At 40.3% G+C, this 17164-nt stretch overlaps 1 protein-coding gene across 2 annotated transcripts in view; it reads left to right on the forward strand.

The window, feature by feature from the left end:
• PRKG1 (protein kinase cGMP-dependent 1) overlaps positions 1 to 17164 on the forward strand; it is a 535590-nt gene that overhangs the window by 56286 nt on the left and 462140 nt on the right. For both annotated transcript variants that reach the window (XM_074874162.1, XM_074874161.1), the window contains exon 2: positions 11748 to 11914. In XM_074874162.1, the coding sequence (XP_074730263.1) occupies positions 11748 to 11914 (167 nt within the window). The remainder of the gene's footprint in view (positions 1 to 11747; positions 11915 to 17164) is intronic.

Here is a 17164-nt window from a genome sequence, read left to right on the forward strand (position 1 = left end):
AGTCTTGATCTTTTCTCTAAGGTGTGATTCCTTGCACTTTCAAATCCTCATTGCTGTATTCATTCATGTGTTACCTACTGGCAAATCAGTGTGTCTGTCTCGTTTTCCGTTAGGCTTGTATAATCCCATCCCGTGGTCACCCACAGTCTTTGCGTTCGCCGTGCTGGAAAGGGAATTCCCCCCATCCCCTGATGCAACAGTGACAAGCTGCAGGTACATGTCACGCACCCTGTCTCTGAGAAGGGAGCCTTGTTGGCTGTCTGCAGAGCCTGTCCTGTGATAGCAAATATGTATGCTTCCCATCACTTGCGTCTCAGCCGAATGAATCTTGAGTATTCCTGTCTTATTAAAGGAATGGCTTTCTTGGCTTGCCGAAGGAGGTAGAATACCAATCCACTTAATGGATGTTGCTGTCTATCCTCAAGGAACAAGCAGTGCTCTTGTTTCTTCTTGAAATGGGCCTGTTTGTAAAGAGCAGAGCTTTCCCTTGGGAATACTTCAACATCTCCCACACTGGCATCATGGCTTGCTAGTCTGCAACACCAGTAGCTTACAACTGCTCATAGGGGCAGGTTGCCTTACTGAATGATCTCCAAAACTTGCTCGGCAGGATCATTTCCCCAGTGAGCATGCTGTTCCTCAGCTTTACCTGGGCAGCATGCATTTGTGTTGCTGCATCCTTCTTTTACCTTCATATGTCCATTCTCGTTAGAGTTCTCTGAAGACAAGTGATGCCGTGAAATGTGAGGTTACTAGTGTGCTGCTTGTGCAAAAATATCCTCCCATTTGCAAGAAATATGACATTTCCCTTTCTATATCCTTTCAGACTGAAATCCCTGGAAGCATTCAGCAGCTCTGGAGGACAGTTATTTTGATCAAAGAGGGGCCGTTTCCTAAAGCCCTTAAAAGCTATTTATCTTTTCCTTGTCTTTCCATCTGAATTTGGTGCCCTCCTTCTGATGTCATATTTGTCACTATTATTGTTCAAAACAATTAATTTAAGTTCTTTCTGACTTGCATTTATACGTGCCTGGATGGGGTGGAATAGGTTGCAGGTATCCCTAGAGTTTGTCTCATATAGTTCATGGGAATTAGGGAATTTCTCTGAATCCCCAGTGCATCTCCTCTTGCCTTTTGTAGATTGTTCTTTACTAGGTAGTCTGAGACTTTATGAACGCTTTGCCCTGAAGCTGCGATTTGCCAAGCTCGGGCTTGTATTGGCTTTTTTGTGAGAAGTCTGCCTCTTTGGAGGTGGGCACCTTGTGCTGCTCTCATGCCTGCTTTGTAGCTGGCCATCCTTGCCATTGGAGGACGGTCCCCCCGACAGCCCCCCTCCGTGAGGGCAATGCTGAGGTCTGCGTCCTTCTGCCTCAGGTTTCTGTACCTTTGTTTGGTTACATCCAAAGGCAGCCTCACAAGCCTGGGATTCTTAGTAGACTTCCTAAAACAAGATTAGCAAGATTATTTCTGAGCAAAAAAGCATCTTACATGAGGCAGTTGCTGTCGGGATATTCTTCAAAGCTCAGCGGGATAGTGACAGTCAATGGCATGCAGCGAAAATGCGAATTAGATGATAATATTTTGAATGTGACAATCTCTTCCCAATCTGACTTTGAAGGGAAAGGAACTGTCAGTGGTACTGCCCTGCTATGAGCCCCATCCTCCCTGCTTTTCCACAGACACCTTGTGAGCTTCCTGCTTCTGTTCTTTCTCCATTTGAACATGATCAAATTGTATGGTTGTTTAGAGTTCATATTGTCTGCCAAAAGGTGCTTACCTGGCTGTAATGTGGTTTATTAGCAGACTAGACAGACCACGCATGATGGTGCTCCCACAACTCCGCTCAGGATTGCTGTAGCCCCAAGTGACCCTTCTGTAAGTAGCTACATTGGCAGTGCTTGCCTTTAAATACCCGCAGGCTGCTACTTGGCTCTTGGCAGAGGGGTATGTTATTTTGATAATCCATACATCTTTCAAATATTTATGTCTCAAAGCATAGCTGCTAACGTCAGTCCTTTTACTGACTCGTAAAGCAGGAAGAACTATTTCTCTCTAAAATTGCTGAGAATATTTATTGAAAGACTGAGGCTCCAAGCACTTGTCTGCATTCTGCTGCCGTACACCTATGACATTTAGACTGTGGACTTCTCCAGGCAGCTGAAAAGCAAAATAGCTGAAGCAACTTTCCTAGTGACAGTAGCATCCATCAGAAGTGTTAGGTGAATCAGAGTAAGCAACATTGAATCTCTGTCACTTTTTTTCCCCCCCATACATCACATTTCTGTGAAACCCCATCCTAAACTTTTACCAGAAGCAGCTATATATTTACGCTGTCATGACAGTGTTCACTTTTGATGTTCTTATGCCGAGGAGGAGCAAAGTGCAGAGTGCATTCATTTCTCCTGGACAACCGTGCATTTAGAAAAGCTGTGACGTGTTAGTAGCCTCTAACCCAAGAGATGGGAATGAGCTGTCTCTGCTCAGAGGATCTCTAATTGGATTTCTGCATCTATTTAAATTAGTTTATCGTCCACTTGGCAGATTTTCTGCTTATTCTAACAGGGCAAAGACCATCTCTGTAGCAGCTACCAGGAACTTTCTTCTCCAGGGCATGTGAATGCAGTTCTCTGTCCACATGCTCGTTTATCACTATGAAGCCACACAGACCTCAAAATATACTAATAAACTTGGGACAACTGTTTAGTCACCATTTAGCTAGACTCCTCATACCTGCCTCCAGTTAAAGTTCACTTCGTGGAGCTGCCAAGAGTGGAACCATATGTGGATAATTGTTTGACTGATGGAGAAATTCTTGCCTTTAAAGTAGGTGTTTCTTTTCAAGATGCATTGTTATGATCTTCAAGATGTGTTTGTCTGGATCTCCACGACTCAGTCTTGCTAACTGAACTCCTCCTGGAGGAGTTTGGATTGTTTCTGGATCCCTTGGTGTTTCGACATACGGGTACATATGTTTTCTGTGCTATTTGTGTTGGTGCAAAAAGTCTCCAGCTCAGTCGCGCTGGATGTGAGCACCAAAACTGCGAGATGTATTGGTATAACACACCTCAAAAGACCATTTTTTTTTGGCTAGGCTTTTCTGGCTAAGTGTCTCTGAGACTCACCCCATTCCTCCTTCACCATGACCTTGCTACATGTTTTCACCTATAATTAGCTGCCCAAAGCGTCTACTGTTTGCTTCAGGTAATCAAGTGGCTGCTTGATCCTATTTGGTAGTGGTTTCTCAAAATGAAGCTCACGTGGGAGTTCCTCGGAGGTGTCAGATATTTCAGAAGCTGGCAAATTGTGTTGGCAAGAGCTTTTTTTTACTGAGCTTGCCAGCGTTTCCAGTATCTAAACCTGGGTTTTTGTAGGATGCAAAACACTAGCTTAGAAAAGGGTGGTAAATTAAGATCTGTAGGGTGAGACACGTTAAAATGCAAGAGTTAACTAACTCTTGCCTACAGTATTTTTATACTAACAACAATTTTCAGCGTAGGTGAAGGGAGATTTTAATTTTTTTTTCTCAAATTATTTTGCTTTTTAAATGTCAAATGCCAAAATATGATATCATGAACAGCAGTGTAAATGAATTGCATGTTTTACTGATATATTTAGAAATCTTAGGTGGAGCTGTCTGATTGACACATTCTCTACAGAGCAACTTGATTCTGCAACTGTAAGTTGTATGTAAGTACAAGAAAAATTAAAATGGTGGGGTTATTTTCCTTTTTTACAGGTTTAGGTTAGGGCACAGTTACTTCCCCTGTTGCTTGTCTCTTTAAACAAAATGTCAATTAAAAAAAAAAAATTAGTGTACTCTTCTCAAGAGCATATTCTTCCATCCAACTATGCAGTAACAGTCTTGTCTGAAGATGCTTAAGATTCTACTCAGAAATTTCCTCTTGCAACTTGAAGATACGCTGTGAGTTATATGTTGTGGGAAAGGCAAACGTTGTAAAGAAAATCCACAAGTTTGTTTAAGGGCTTTCATGTTACTCAGTCCTGGACTTGAATCCTACTCTTATTTCCAGTTAATGAGACAAGAATAGCTCTCTGGAGTTATATTTAAAATTCCCCTTAAGAAATATTCAAAGTGGTCTTTATCCGTAGCCAAAACAAACAGCTAATGTTAAGTTATCAACTATTAATGGCATTACAATCCAAACAAGACCCAAATTTTACCTAAAAATCTGGGCTTCTCTGTACTGTTCTGCTCCTAGTAGTAAGTTGTAAAAGAAGATTCCTTTCTTCACTTGCAGACTTTAGTATTTAAAGATATTATGCAGTCTCATGCACTCCAGAAAGCTATAGTTCCTCTTGCATTGCTGTCATGCAAAAAGTATATACTGCCCTAAGCTGTGCATGTTTGTTACCGCCTTTAGTGCAAAATCTTCTGGAGCAGTCGGGGATAACCCTCCACCTTTCTGTGATTGACTTGGCACAAATTATTTTTCTAAGAACATAAACACTTTGGCTGCAAACCCTGCTTTCCTGAGGCCTACGGACTTCAAGTTGGTGACTGAGGGATCAAATAATAATCTTGCAAAGTTCTGCTTTCTGCCTCTATTTCTTATGTAGGAACTAAGAACCTACAATAAGTAACACAACCTGTTGAGAAGTGATGAGTGCAAGGAAAAGATTTTGACTGCTGTCTCTTGTTGACTGTCATTTTAATATCACGGAGAGCTTTGTGATTTTTGACTGTTATTTTTTAACCTATGTATATTTGGCCAGGCCGCAGTATTCATAAACAGAGCCAAGAAGGTAAAGTATGCAGAGAAATACATAGAGGATCTATGGGCTACCTGATGGATTGAATAATTTTGCAGTAAGTAATAGCAATGTTTTAGTAAGGCTGCTGTATCTTTATATTTACTGCTTTTTAGAAGGTGTGGGCTTTTCTGTTGTGGCAGGGAGCATATCTATAGAGAACTTTTAAAACACCTTATTCAAATTATTAACTTGTCCATTCTTGGTGTCAGATTAAACATACATCCTTCCATCAGAGATTTTCTTTAGTTTTGTTGGTTAAAGAGATAAAAAGGTTCATAATTGGTAACTCAGTGTTTCGGTGTTAACTAGACTGGGAACTGAATCGCTGAGGTCCTATTTCCAGAGCAGCGTGTGAGTATGTGTTCTAGTCTTACATACTCTTTTAAGTACACAAGAGCTTAAAAACATAGTTAAGAGCTCTGTGAATGTGGGCCTTTGAGCAAAAAGCTTTCCCAAACCTGCTAGAAACTTTGCTTTTTGTGTTACTTGGAACGGACGCCCCCTTATGAAATGCAGGTATGTCTAGGTACAACTTAAAAAAAAAATCTGTTTAACCCTTTTTGCAGTGTATTTCTATCCTGCTGAATAGTTATTGGTAATCTGGAGCAGGCATAATACTTGGCTATGTTTTCTCTTTTTAAAGAAGTGGTTTTTTTTTTTTTTTTTCCCATGGCCACATTTTGTAGAAGTAAAGGCTTTTAAACATTTCACGGTGTGGATTTTAAACAGATGGTTGTTGTAGGGATTGTCTGGACTCTTGTATCACTCGTCATATTCTGGGACAGATGTTGCAGATTTTTTCACATGTTTCTTACCTACTGAAATCAGTTTAATTCCTTGTGGAGGGTTATGGATTTGGAAGCTCCCAAAAAAGTAGTGCTTGGGCATAAGTTTCTACAAATATGCTTGATAGGTTTCATTGGTGGATAGATGTAAAGGATGTGTATTTAATTTGGATTTTTACAGCAATAATGAAACAGCACAAAAAAAGATGCCACTGGTCATAGTAGCTTTGAGGAGGGTTTATCACACGAGTAAACAAGGAGTTCTCATCTCCCAGGGAGCTGCACTTTTGCTGCTTTAAACTTCAGCCCTGGCAGTAAGCTCTGTCTCTCTGCTTGGTCAAATTCCTGTAGATGTTTCCCTCCTAAATACAGGGCTTTAGGTCATTAGTAGTAATTGGCAGACTTCTGATGGGGAAGGCTCTAGAAAAAATACTCCTTCCCCCATTAGTATTGGCATAAAAGTTCATATTGAAAAGTTGTATTTAAAGTTTGAAGAGAGGAACAGCTAAAGAAAAGGTCTTGTGTATTTTTTTCTTCTTCTCAACTATTAATACAAAACGTACTTTTTCATTCCCTTTTTTGAGACAACTTCCAGCCTGTCTGCCTAGTACATTGCTTTTCATTTTTCTGGCTGGTAGTTTCAAATAGTTTTGGTACATAGCTGTGGTGGTATGCTGGTGAACACCATAAAATTCAGATCTGCTCCCAGCTGCTCTGTGTCACTGTTGTCTAAATTGAACTCTTCATTCCCTTTATTCTTCCTGATCCACCTCTGTTTAATCAGCTCTTGCCAGCAGTAGATTACCTGGAGAGTGGTACCCGTGTAGCTACTGCTGCTCCCTTTGAACGTCAGGTTCCTGCAAACTCCACTGCAAACTGATGCTGTACCAGCACAGTACGTGTCAAGGAGGGCTTTGCATTGCTCTAAGTGTCCCTAGATGTATATGGCAGTAGGCTTTGCATCCGCACTTAAATTCTTCCCTTCCTTGAACTCAGCAAGCAGCTTTTCTGATGTTGAAATAGGACCTTTTGGGACGAAGGTTCACTTTTTGTTTTAATATTTATCGTATGTGCCTGAAGATACAAATCTAGCATAGAGAATGGGGTTTCTTTGCTGTGGGTGAAGAGCCTGCGATGACTATTCATTCAGCTCTTTGTAATATGTAAATTACTCTCAGGATAACAACAGGCTGTAATACAGGCTTTGGTATTTTACTCTGTACATTGCACACCACTGTAGCATTAACTTTGCTTCTCTTGTGGGGCTGCATAACATCCCAGGTTTTTTTGGGTCTGCTGCAAATCAAAATTTTTACCTTCTGCCTTCATGCTTGTTTGAGTAGCCAGTGGATGTTAGCAGCAGGGTTTTGAGCAGAATGCTTGGCCAGATTCTGCCTTTTATGGCCACTGCAATAAGATAATACAAGCCTTCTCCAGCACAGCTGAAACACGGGTTCTGTGCAGAGTCCCTGTCTGCTGAGACAGAAAACGTGGCTATATTTTTTTCCAGGCATTTTTCTGCTCCCGAGCTGTCATGCTTGGCTTGCTGTGGGGGTTGGTGGCTGGCTCTGATCTGGCTTGAGAACCAGACCAGCCCCCAGTACAGGATTAGGAGGTGTGTGAATTAATGCACATTTATAGGCTTTGCTCTGAGAGGCATTTGCAACCATTTTTACATATTAAGTGTATTTTTAGCAAACTTCTTAAGGCGCTTTTTGCATGACTTCTGCAAATTAGAATGCAATTAGCTTCTTCCTACTGTTGCCTTATTAATTACCGTGATGGACTTAAACTGATTTGGGAAAGGATGTATCGCAGAGGATTGTGCCCTTTTGCCCTTTTTTTTTTTTTTTTTTTTTTTTTAAACTGTTCGTCAAGTCTGCATCGCATTTGATCATTAATCTTTTAGAAAAATAGTAGTGGCTTAGTGCCAGGTTCCTTCCTCCGGAGAGTAAAGATGACAACAACTACTTTCTACTTGGACTGACCCTCTGCATTAGGAGCCGTTCAATTCAGCGCTGAGTAAATATTCATGAAAATGACCCCATCTTAAAACAGGGTTATTTGGAAATAGTCTGTTCCCTTACAAATATTGTAGTTGATTTTGTTTGCAGATTGTTTCTGTTAGAAACTTGAATCAGAAAATACAGAATAAATACTTTTTGAAAATAAGACGTAATGAAACAGCTGTATCTTGTTTAAACCACTTACTTGCAATAGCAAGAGTGTGCTTTTGACCATTTTGAATACCTTTTCTGTATTACTAGGTAGATCTGTGTATTCACACATCTGGGATAGATGCTGTTTTCAAACACTAATGATGATGATTAAAGAATGGTGTGGTTTAGAACAGCCTTTATTATGGAATAATCGTAAAATCCGAGTTAATTTATAGGCTTTTGAGTTTCATTTCATCTAAAAACAAATATAAAAGAAAAAAATGTATTTACCTGAAATTGGACCTGTGAATCATATTGAAAGAAAACTGTGTAACAGAACAATGTAGAAGTTGCTGAAGGGCTGGCATGTGTAAGTATGGGGGAATGGTAATCTACATTGCATGAATAATTTTTTGAATTATTAGAGTGACGAATATTCTCTTGCAGGGAACAATAGAGTAACTTATTGTAGCTCTGACAATGTATTTTTAGTATCAACTAATTTTCAAATATGTCAAACTAAGCTTTTTATTTATTTTTTTTAAAGATGAATGGCCTATTTCCTAATGAAAACGTTTGTAGCTTACAAACTATGAAGCATGGTTTAGTCTGATGTGAATACATTCATAAATATGCAGTTGGGTCTCAAGGTGCTTGTTCCTACAGCCAGCAGTGTTTATGGGCAGCTGGAGGTGCTTTCTTTTTATGCTGTGCTCTTTGTATTTGAAGTGTCATTTTAACTAATTATCCTTAAATAGTAATATCTATTTTGGTTATATTCAAGCGTGACTGAGTTATTATCCAGATCATCCTATGGAGATACTTACTTTTAAGATGCTTAGATGTGGCAGAGATGAAACTGCATTATTGATGTCCCGGCTGGCGCATTTTTCCTCTTAATGGATGTATTTTGTATTGTTGTTAAAAGGGTTTGAATGACTTAGTGGGCATCTGAGCTTTAATTTCTCTGATATTTCTATGTTGAAGGGCAGAGGCTGTGAATCCCTTGGTTCAGATGTACTCCTAGACTGTAATAATACCATTAAGCTCATAAATTCCCTAAATTTCATAGAATCATAGAATGGTTTGGGTTGGAAGGGACCTTAAAGATCATCTAGTTCCAACCCCCCTGCCACGGGCACAGACACCTTCCACTAGCCCAGGTTGCCCAAAGCCCTGTCCAACCTGCCCTTGAACCCTTCCAGGGAGGGGGCAGCCACAGCTTCTCTGGGAAACCTGTGCCAATTCGTCACCACCCTCACAGGGAAGAAGTTCTTCCTTTTACTTCATCTAAATCTGCCCTCTTTCAGTTTAAAACAGTTACCCCTCATCCTATCCCTACACCCCCTGATCAAGAGACCCTCCCACCTTTCCTGTAGCCCCTTTAAGTCCTGGAAGGCCGCTCTAAGGTCTCCCTGGAGCCTTCTCTTCTCCAGCTGAACCCCCCCAGCTCTCTCAGCCTGTCCTCACAGGGGAGGTGCTCCAGCCCCCGAACATCTTCGTGGCCTCCTCTGGCCCCGCTCAAGCAGGTCCGTGTCTTTCTTATGTTGGTGCCCCCAGAGCTGGACACAGCACTGCAGGGGGGTCTCAGGAGAGCGGAGCAGAGGGGGAGAATCCCCTCCCTCGCCCTGCTGGCCACATTGCTCTGGATGCAACCCAGGACACGGTTGGCTTTCTGGGCTGCCAGCGCAGTTACCGGGTCATGTTCAGCTTCTCATCACCCAACACACCCAAGTCCTTCTCCTCAGGGCTGCTCTCAGTAAGTTTGTTCATGTCGTGTATGTTTTGCTGCTTCTCCCCAAAACAGACTTCAATGGACATTCCTAGCCCCTGTGCTGCTCCTTTGCTGTTGTTTAGACCAAATTTCCCAGATCCTTTTAAAATCCTTCACCGTGCTGGATTCTGACAAGAAAAGCATTGTTTTTTACTGAGGGCCAGGGAGGTCTGACTTGAACCACGTCTGAATTCCCTCCGGTCTCTTGTGGGTATTCTTACAAACACTCCACTTGAAAGGGTGACTTTATTTTATCAAGGAGAAAGCCTCATTTTGAGCGTCAAAATGAAATAAATGGCTGAAATTGTAATGCTAGTTGATATGAGTAATGTGAAAGCTTTTATTATGCTTTTGTCTTTGGCAGGCAGTTTGAGTAATGCTAATAATTAGTGCCTTTGTTAGGAGGATTTGGGGGACCTGTGGGGGTGGCTAAGACTGAAAGAGCAGTACTGAGTGAAGGCAGAGCATAGAAAGTGTAGTCTCACACTAGCACAGGAGGAGGGAATAAGGAAATCGGGTTATCTGTCATCTGGTCAGCCTTACAAATTACCAGCTTCTTGCATTACTGAAAGCAAGAAATAACACAGATGTAAGTTTTTCTGGTGGTTTTTATTTGCAAGCACAAGGAATTGGAGTGACAGCATGTGAAGTAAAATTAAATTTCTCAAGAGCAAAACGGTTTTGTAGCAGTCCGAGTCTGTGTCGTCTTGCAGACAGTACTTGAAAAGTCTGGTCTGCTTCCCATCCTGCGCTTCAGCTGGGTCAGTACTGGTGGACTCTGATGTAAAATAGCGTGTTTTGTCGAAACATCCTCAAAACAATCAAAAGCATAAAAAGCATCTTAAACGTTAACAAATTGAATCTGTGCTGCGTATAACCTTGAGGCATACTTTAAAAGGACTGTAGCACGGATATAATATCCCCACGGCTGTCTGGCTGGTTTTGGGCTTCTGAAGTCCCAATTTGGCGCTTTTTCAAGAAGACACAATCAATTAATGTATCTTTCTTTGAAAACCTTGTTTCATATTCTTATTTCAAAAAGGCAAAACTCTTTTGAATGCATAAGCTCTGCAGGTAGCTGTCATCTGCCTGGGCTATGTTCACAATAGCAAATTGTTCAGCCCACAGAAGTGAAGATGCAGAGTGAGAAATGAAGGGCCAAGAACCTGGTGTCCAGCCTGCAGGTGTTTTAGGGGCTTTAGTTTTGGTCTAGATACAGATTTAGCATTCTCAGTTGTTCATTTGCACAGGTTGCGTTAGGAGTTTTTTTGTAAAATGTCATAACAGGGTGGTTACGCTGCATTAGCAGATGGATGAAGTTGAACTTGACAGTCTGAAGGGAAGATTGGAGGGTTCACCTGAGCATGACTCGCGTGCGGTGAGCACTTTAGTTGTAGAAAATGAAAGAATCTCAGGAAAATCGGGGAAAACATAGTTGGTTTTGTTGCATATTTTCTGTCATAAAATACTCTGGCAGAGGCACTTCTAGAGAGAGCAGGTTGTATTACATACCCATTTGGGTAGTCTCCCAGAGAATGCTTGGACTTTGAGTTCTGAAATCTGTCTCTTCAGAAACAACTCATTCCTTACTCAACTTTGCAAAGTGGCTACTAAGAACTCCAGAATTCCAACCTCATGGCATGCCAAACCAAAATTGCATGTATAATTGCACATATGCACACTGATACAATTTTGGAATTTTCCGTTTAGTCATCACAGAAATGAATTAATGGTGGTGTTATTCCTGTAACAGTGGTGCCTCCTCTAGTGAATATAATGGCCTTTGGCGTTTGATTAATACTCAAAGAATCAGTGCAGTATCACGCTTTTGTGTGCTCCAGTTTGTATAATTTAATAGAAAATATAATAAACTAAGTCATAAATCCTTTAACTTCTTGATTGTATTTCCTTTGAGTTTTGTATATGGAAGATATTTCAAGTAGCTATGTTATTCTTTGGTATTATTATAGATGTGAAACTTGGAGCTAAAAGAGGATCTTGCAATCACATGAAATCTATTTTTATTTCAATACTGGATGTATCTAAAACTTATTTACTAAAAATAATTACAAGTTAACGTTTTTGTAATTTTTTTTCTTCTCTGCAGATGGACTTTATCAGATTTTTAGGGCAAATTTTGGATTTCTTTTCCAAGGCAATACTCATTGGGGCGCCATGTGGTTGTGCTAAAGTTCACATTCTATTAATGAGCTCGGCTGATGGTCATGTGGGTAAATCTTGTCTTTTTTGCCTCAGGTCCAAGGAGCTAATAAAGGAAGCGATCCTTGACAATGACTTCATGAAGAATCTGGAACTGTCTCAGATCCAGGAGATTGTGGATTGTATGTATCCCGTGGAGTATGGCAAAGACAGCTGCATCATCAAGGAAGGAGATGTGGGTTCCCTGGTGTATGTCATGGAAGGTACGGTTTAAAAAGCTTATATTTATTTCTTTTTTTATCAACACATGTAGAGATGAAAACTTTATTTCATGGGAAAAATCGTTTCAAAGAAAGAAGTTAAGGACGTTGTCTAAATATGGTTGTTGAAAAATTGTGTGGACTACTTCTGCCTGGAAAATTTCTGACTAGATTTGTGTGCCTCCCTATATAAAGAAAGAAGGTGAAAGCTGTTAACCTTGCACTGAGATCCGTTGGAATAAACCTTCACTAAATATAGTTCTTTGGCTTTCAGGCAATAGCAATGGTTTGCTATATAAATTAGGGACTTAACAGAAAGAATGGTGTTATGGAAATGAGAAATGACTGTAAAACAAGGAGAAAATGGTCATGGCTCGCTACCTTATAGGGCATTGTGAGGACAAGCTTTTAAATGTTGATAAAGAACATGGGGCTCTCTGCAGAAGCAACGTGTTGTAAAATAGAAAATGGTATTTTTCTGTCCTGTGCACGAAATAAGTGTAGCATCTGCAGTTTAGCACGTCTGATTTGTCACAGTATGTGTTGTGGCAGGGTTTTGTTTTCTTGGTGGAACTTGAGAGCAGTGGATATTCTGCTATTCTTGGGAGCCGTCAGTTTTCTGAAAATCTCTTAATGGGATTGGTGTTGCCAGTGCTCTGCTTCTCCAAAATGTCATCTATTTGCATTTTGTATCTTATTTTTTCCAAGTTCTCTATCTAGCTCTTCACATGTCAAATTGGGCACGTCATTATATATGTTTTCTTTTTAAAGGAAGTGTATGTTCATCTGTAGGAGTTACTGAGCTTGATCAAACCTCATGTCCATCTACTGTGGCATCCCTCTTCTGAGAGCGATAATGAGTTCTGAGGCACGTGTCACTGTTTTAATTCAACTAATGCAACAAGCAAATTCTCAGCTTGATTTGGTACAATGCAAATGGATAGAAGCTTATAAAATTATTCTTGCTCCTTACCAGAGCCATCTGGTAGACTTGCAAGTTGACCCGTTAATACCTAAGGGGAATGGAGATTTCTTGCTTGCCCGTATCTTTAGAGCAAATATGGAAAAGCTGCAGGTTATGTATAACTTGTGTGTTTACATGTACATGTGGAAATTAATTTCTTTTAAACAAAAATATTTTCAAGGCAGTAAGCCATCCTTTAAACGTGGTTTCCTGCCAAACTCTTAATGCTGTATAGTTACAAATGCTTTTTGCTAGCTTCCCAAAACAGCTTTAATGTTCTGTCCTTTTAAGGTCTCAAGGCAGAGGTTTAATTCCTCCAGCTTCTAATATTTTTAAATTTTGCACATTCAAATGGTATTTTGCATTATGAAGTAGTTAGTGGGGAATGCCAAAGCAAATTATATGTTTCCACCCCCATCATTACATGGAAGGATTTAGGTTTTTCAATCCTCCATTTGAATGCAGAGACTATTTTGATGAGGTTCAGGATTTGTTCTACTGCTAATAAAAAACTGCTTTAAAATAATATTTGAATAGTATTTTTTTGCATGGTAAAATGTGGAGGTTTTTCACTGCACAGCTCTGTGCTTGCTTCCCAAAACACCACCACATCAGAGGCGTGCTCACAGTATTTTTGCTGCATGGCTGCTTTTGGATGTTGTGTTCAATGTTGTCCAGTGATAAACCTTGACAGGAAACTGTCAAGGACAGGAATCTGTCAAGGACAGGAAACCTTGACAGGAAACTGTCAAAATCAGTGTATATCTCCTGCTGAGCCTTTTTACATTCTTTGGAGAGGTTTTTTGGGGGGATTTACAGGCAGACCTGTTCCCACCACGGTTTAGAGTATTGAACACAGTTTGGTACTCAAATGACCCTTTATTTGATACATCTGATGATGATGTACTATTACTGTCATTTCCTTGAATTTACCAGATGTTTGTAATTGTTGGTCCAGACTCTATTCCTGAATTCTTGCTTGTTGTCTTCTGAAGCAATTGTGTGTCAAAGACAACTTTTGTGTCTTTTGGGCGCTTTAGCTTAACCTTGCTCTTCTGGAAGCCCTCTATGTATGAGGGCATGACTTGGCTCTCCCCCAGTCTTCGGTTGGTCTCATAACTTAATTTAAGATTATTCAGATAGCTCTGTAAATATGCATAATGCTTTACAAACGAAATTATGAAGAGTTTATAGTCTATGTTTAGACATAATGCAATGAGTGATGATGAAGTAATGGAAATGGAAGAAGATGTTATCAAATGGGTTGGATTATGGTTAGGAGAACAGGCTCACTAGCTCATTTTGACTTATCATTCTGTGTCCTCTCAGTTATTAACACCCCCCACCGCCCCACAATTATAAACTTTATTCTTTACAAAACTCTACTGGAGAAACACATCTTTATAAGTATTACTGAGAGGTATTTTCTCAAAAATCAAATAAATGCTGTGTTTCTTCCTTTAATTCATCTTTCTTTCCTTACTTGGACTTATAGCTGTGATTAATATGAATAAAAATTATTCTTGTAGAATATTTGATAACCAATATTCTTATGTTTGTTTATAATTTATGATTCAGAGTTTAGATAGAGCCTCTTACTGGAAATCTGAGTTATATATTGGTGAAGTTTCACATTTTTAAATAATAATTTAAGTAAAATGGATTTGAAAACATCCGTCATTTTCACTGTTACTTTCTGTGTTCTCATTTATCATGGTGAAGCAGTAGTAGTGTCTGTTTTAATTTTCCCCTCTAGACACAAGGACTCTACTAGTCCTAGTGAGACCTTTATAATTATGATCCTTGAGTATTTTGGTTCCCTACCATGGATGTAAAATTCGTATGTATGTGACACTCGCTGAGCTCAGTGAATCTTAAAAGGCTGGATAATGATGAGTGTTGACCTCCAGACTCTTTCTTCTTCACTATGACTTGATGATGCTTTCTGATGGTAATTCCAGGTTTGCTATGTTCCTTGGGTGGGAATGGCTGTAGCATTGTACCTCAGCAAAGAGTCAGGACAAGGCTTGACACCACTTTTCCATGTTCTCTTTGTTTCTAGCAGAAAGGTAATTTCATGCTGTCCAATCCTGAGTTTACATGTGCAATCATTTTTATTCATGCATTTGCCCAACCCTACCCACACTAGTAGGCTTGACTCTTTCCCCTCCAGTCATGTGCTCCCATACATGTGATGACTGTGTAGAAACTTTGTATTCTTTGTCCTATTATTCCATGTCTTAACATCAGATTTCCTGCCCTCCCTGTATTTTTTTTTTTTATCAGTCAGGAGTGAGAGCAGCACTGGTACAAACAGGGTGGACTCTAGAGATGAAGAGTCAATACAGTGAAACTTGAGAAAAGACTGAGTTTATTGAAAACATAAGAAGAAAATCTTTCATACATTCTATTATTCAACCTATTACATATCAAACTGCAAAGCTGGGCAGAGAGAAGTGAAACACAGTAAAGGAAAATAGGATACTGATTTAGATGGGGAGACGAGGAGGGAAATGTTCTTGGAGTAGAAATGGTGAAGTGCTATCAGAGGGAGATCAGAATGAGGTACTCGGTTCAAAAGAAAGATGTTCTCTCTATCTGTGGCATGCTGGATAGAGGCGTGTTGAATTTGAGACGTAGGGGTGTTCCTCTGGCATGTGCCATGCTTCAGCTGGATTGGATTTTGTTCATTGGTCCCAACAGGAGGGAAATACCCATCAGATTGAGGACCTCTCAATCCAAACACCCTCTGGCCTGAACATGTACTGATCTGGGAGCTCACTTTTAAGGGTGTTTGCATAGAGTAGCTCTTAAATTGTGCAAAGCTAAGGGAGATGTGTGGTTAGTCTCATCTTCTGAACTTAATAACTGTTGATATGCTCAATCACCTCTAAAAGAGGTGGCTGCCTCAATCCTGGTAGACTTCCCTTTCCTGCGTGCACATCTGGACTTTTTGGACTGGCTCTGGGTTTCTTCAATCTGAAAAGTTTTATGCAAAGAGTTTAGGGTTGTGGGGTTTATTTTTCTGTATAGTTTGTGGTGGTTTTTTTTGTTTTGTTTTGTTTGTTTGTTTGTTTGTGTTTTTTTTCAAGATTGAAATACAGGTGGGATTTAACTGAAAAGTTGCCTGGTTTTCTAGTGGGCTCCTGCCTGGGCTTTCACAAGATACAGCCCTGAGCAGCTACAGAATGAGAGTTGTGCTTGTCAGAGAGCCCTTTTGGGTCCCAGGACTTGCTGCACTGAGGCAGATGGGGACCTAGGCAGGAAAGCCCAGGGATTGCTGTTTCTACCAGATTTGAAGCCTTGGAAGTATTGGTTTGGGCTGAGCTTGGACTCTTGTTCTCTTTGGGTCAATAGTGAGAAAACAAAGCTGTAAGTTAGGACCTGAAACTGAAATTTCTCAGCATGCAGAATCCCAAATTTAGGGCTGCTTTTTTTTTAATAAGTTTAATAAACTTGGTTTTTTGTTGTTGTTGTTTTTTTTTTTTTTTTTTTCTGGGCTGACTCTAGCCACAGTCTGTGTCTTGTTGGCCAGATTTCCACTTCTAGGGAAATAAGGCCCCCCAGTTCACCTGCTTCAGACTTTCAGGACTACTGCTGGCCCCACCTGCCACTTTATTTCTCCAGCTTCATCCTGCTTGTACTGTTACTTAAGTTTCATCCTTTGGGGTAACTGGGTCTGATGGATTTGTGGCACAGACTGCCTTAGAAATGACTATGTATTAAATGCAGATAACCAAGGATACCTTTGTTCAGTTAACAAAATTCATTAGGTTGATGCCAATGTATTTCTTCCAGAGAGGAGGGAAACCCTAATAGGAGGTACCCTCAGCCAGGCACAGCAACCTCAAGGGCTCCATAAAGAGCACTATTAGATAGGTGTCAGGGTGGGAGAGAAGGTAGCATCTCAATTGGAGCCCAGTGAAAAGTGATCTCTTTATGGCTTTATACTTCACCTGACTTTTTTTAGGACTTTATTTACGGACTATTCTTTGCATTTTAAATATTTGTCTGTTCCTTAGCAGCAGTGCTGTCATCAGGTATCTGTGTGATCAGTAAATAGTAACACAAACTAGGTCCTATGCCTGTGAAAGACTTCTCGGGACAAAGACCTTGATTAGGAAGTGAAGAGTTGTTGGATTTGGGTAGTCGTAGCAAACCGTGTTTCCTGAGGAGCATTTTGTACAAGTCAAGCATTTCTCTTCCCCTCCAAAGTTTTCCCTTAAGCCCTATGGGGAGGAACCTGGTTGTAAGGGACTCTTGAGGCAAATGGCACATGTCCATTTGTT

The sequence above is a fragment of the Strix uralensis genome, chromosome 7 (genome assembly GCF_047716275.1).
Source record: "Strix uralensis isolate ZFMK-TIS-50842 chromosome 7, bStrUra1, whole genome shotgun sequence".
Taxonomy (NCBI): Eukaryota; Metazoa; Chordata; class Aves; order Strigiformes; family Strigidae; genus Strix; species Strix uralensis.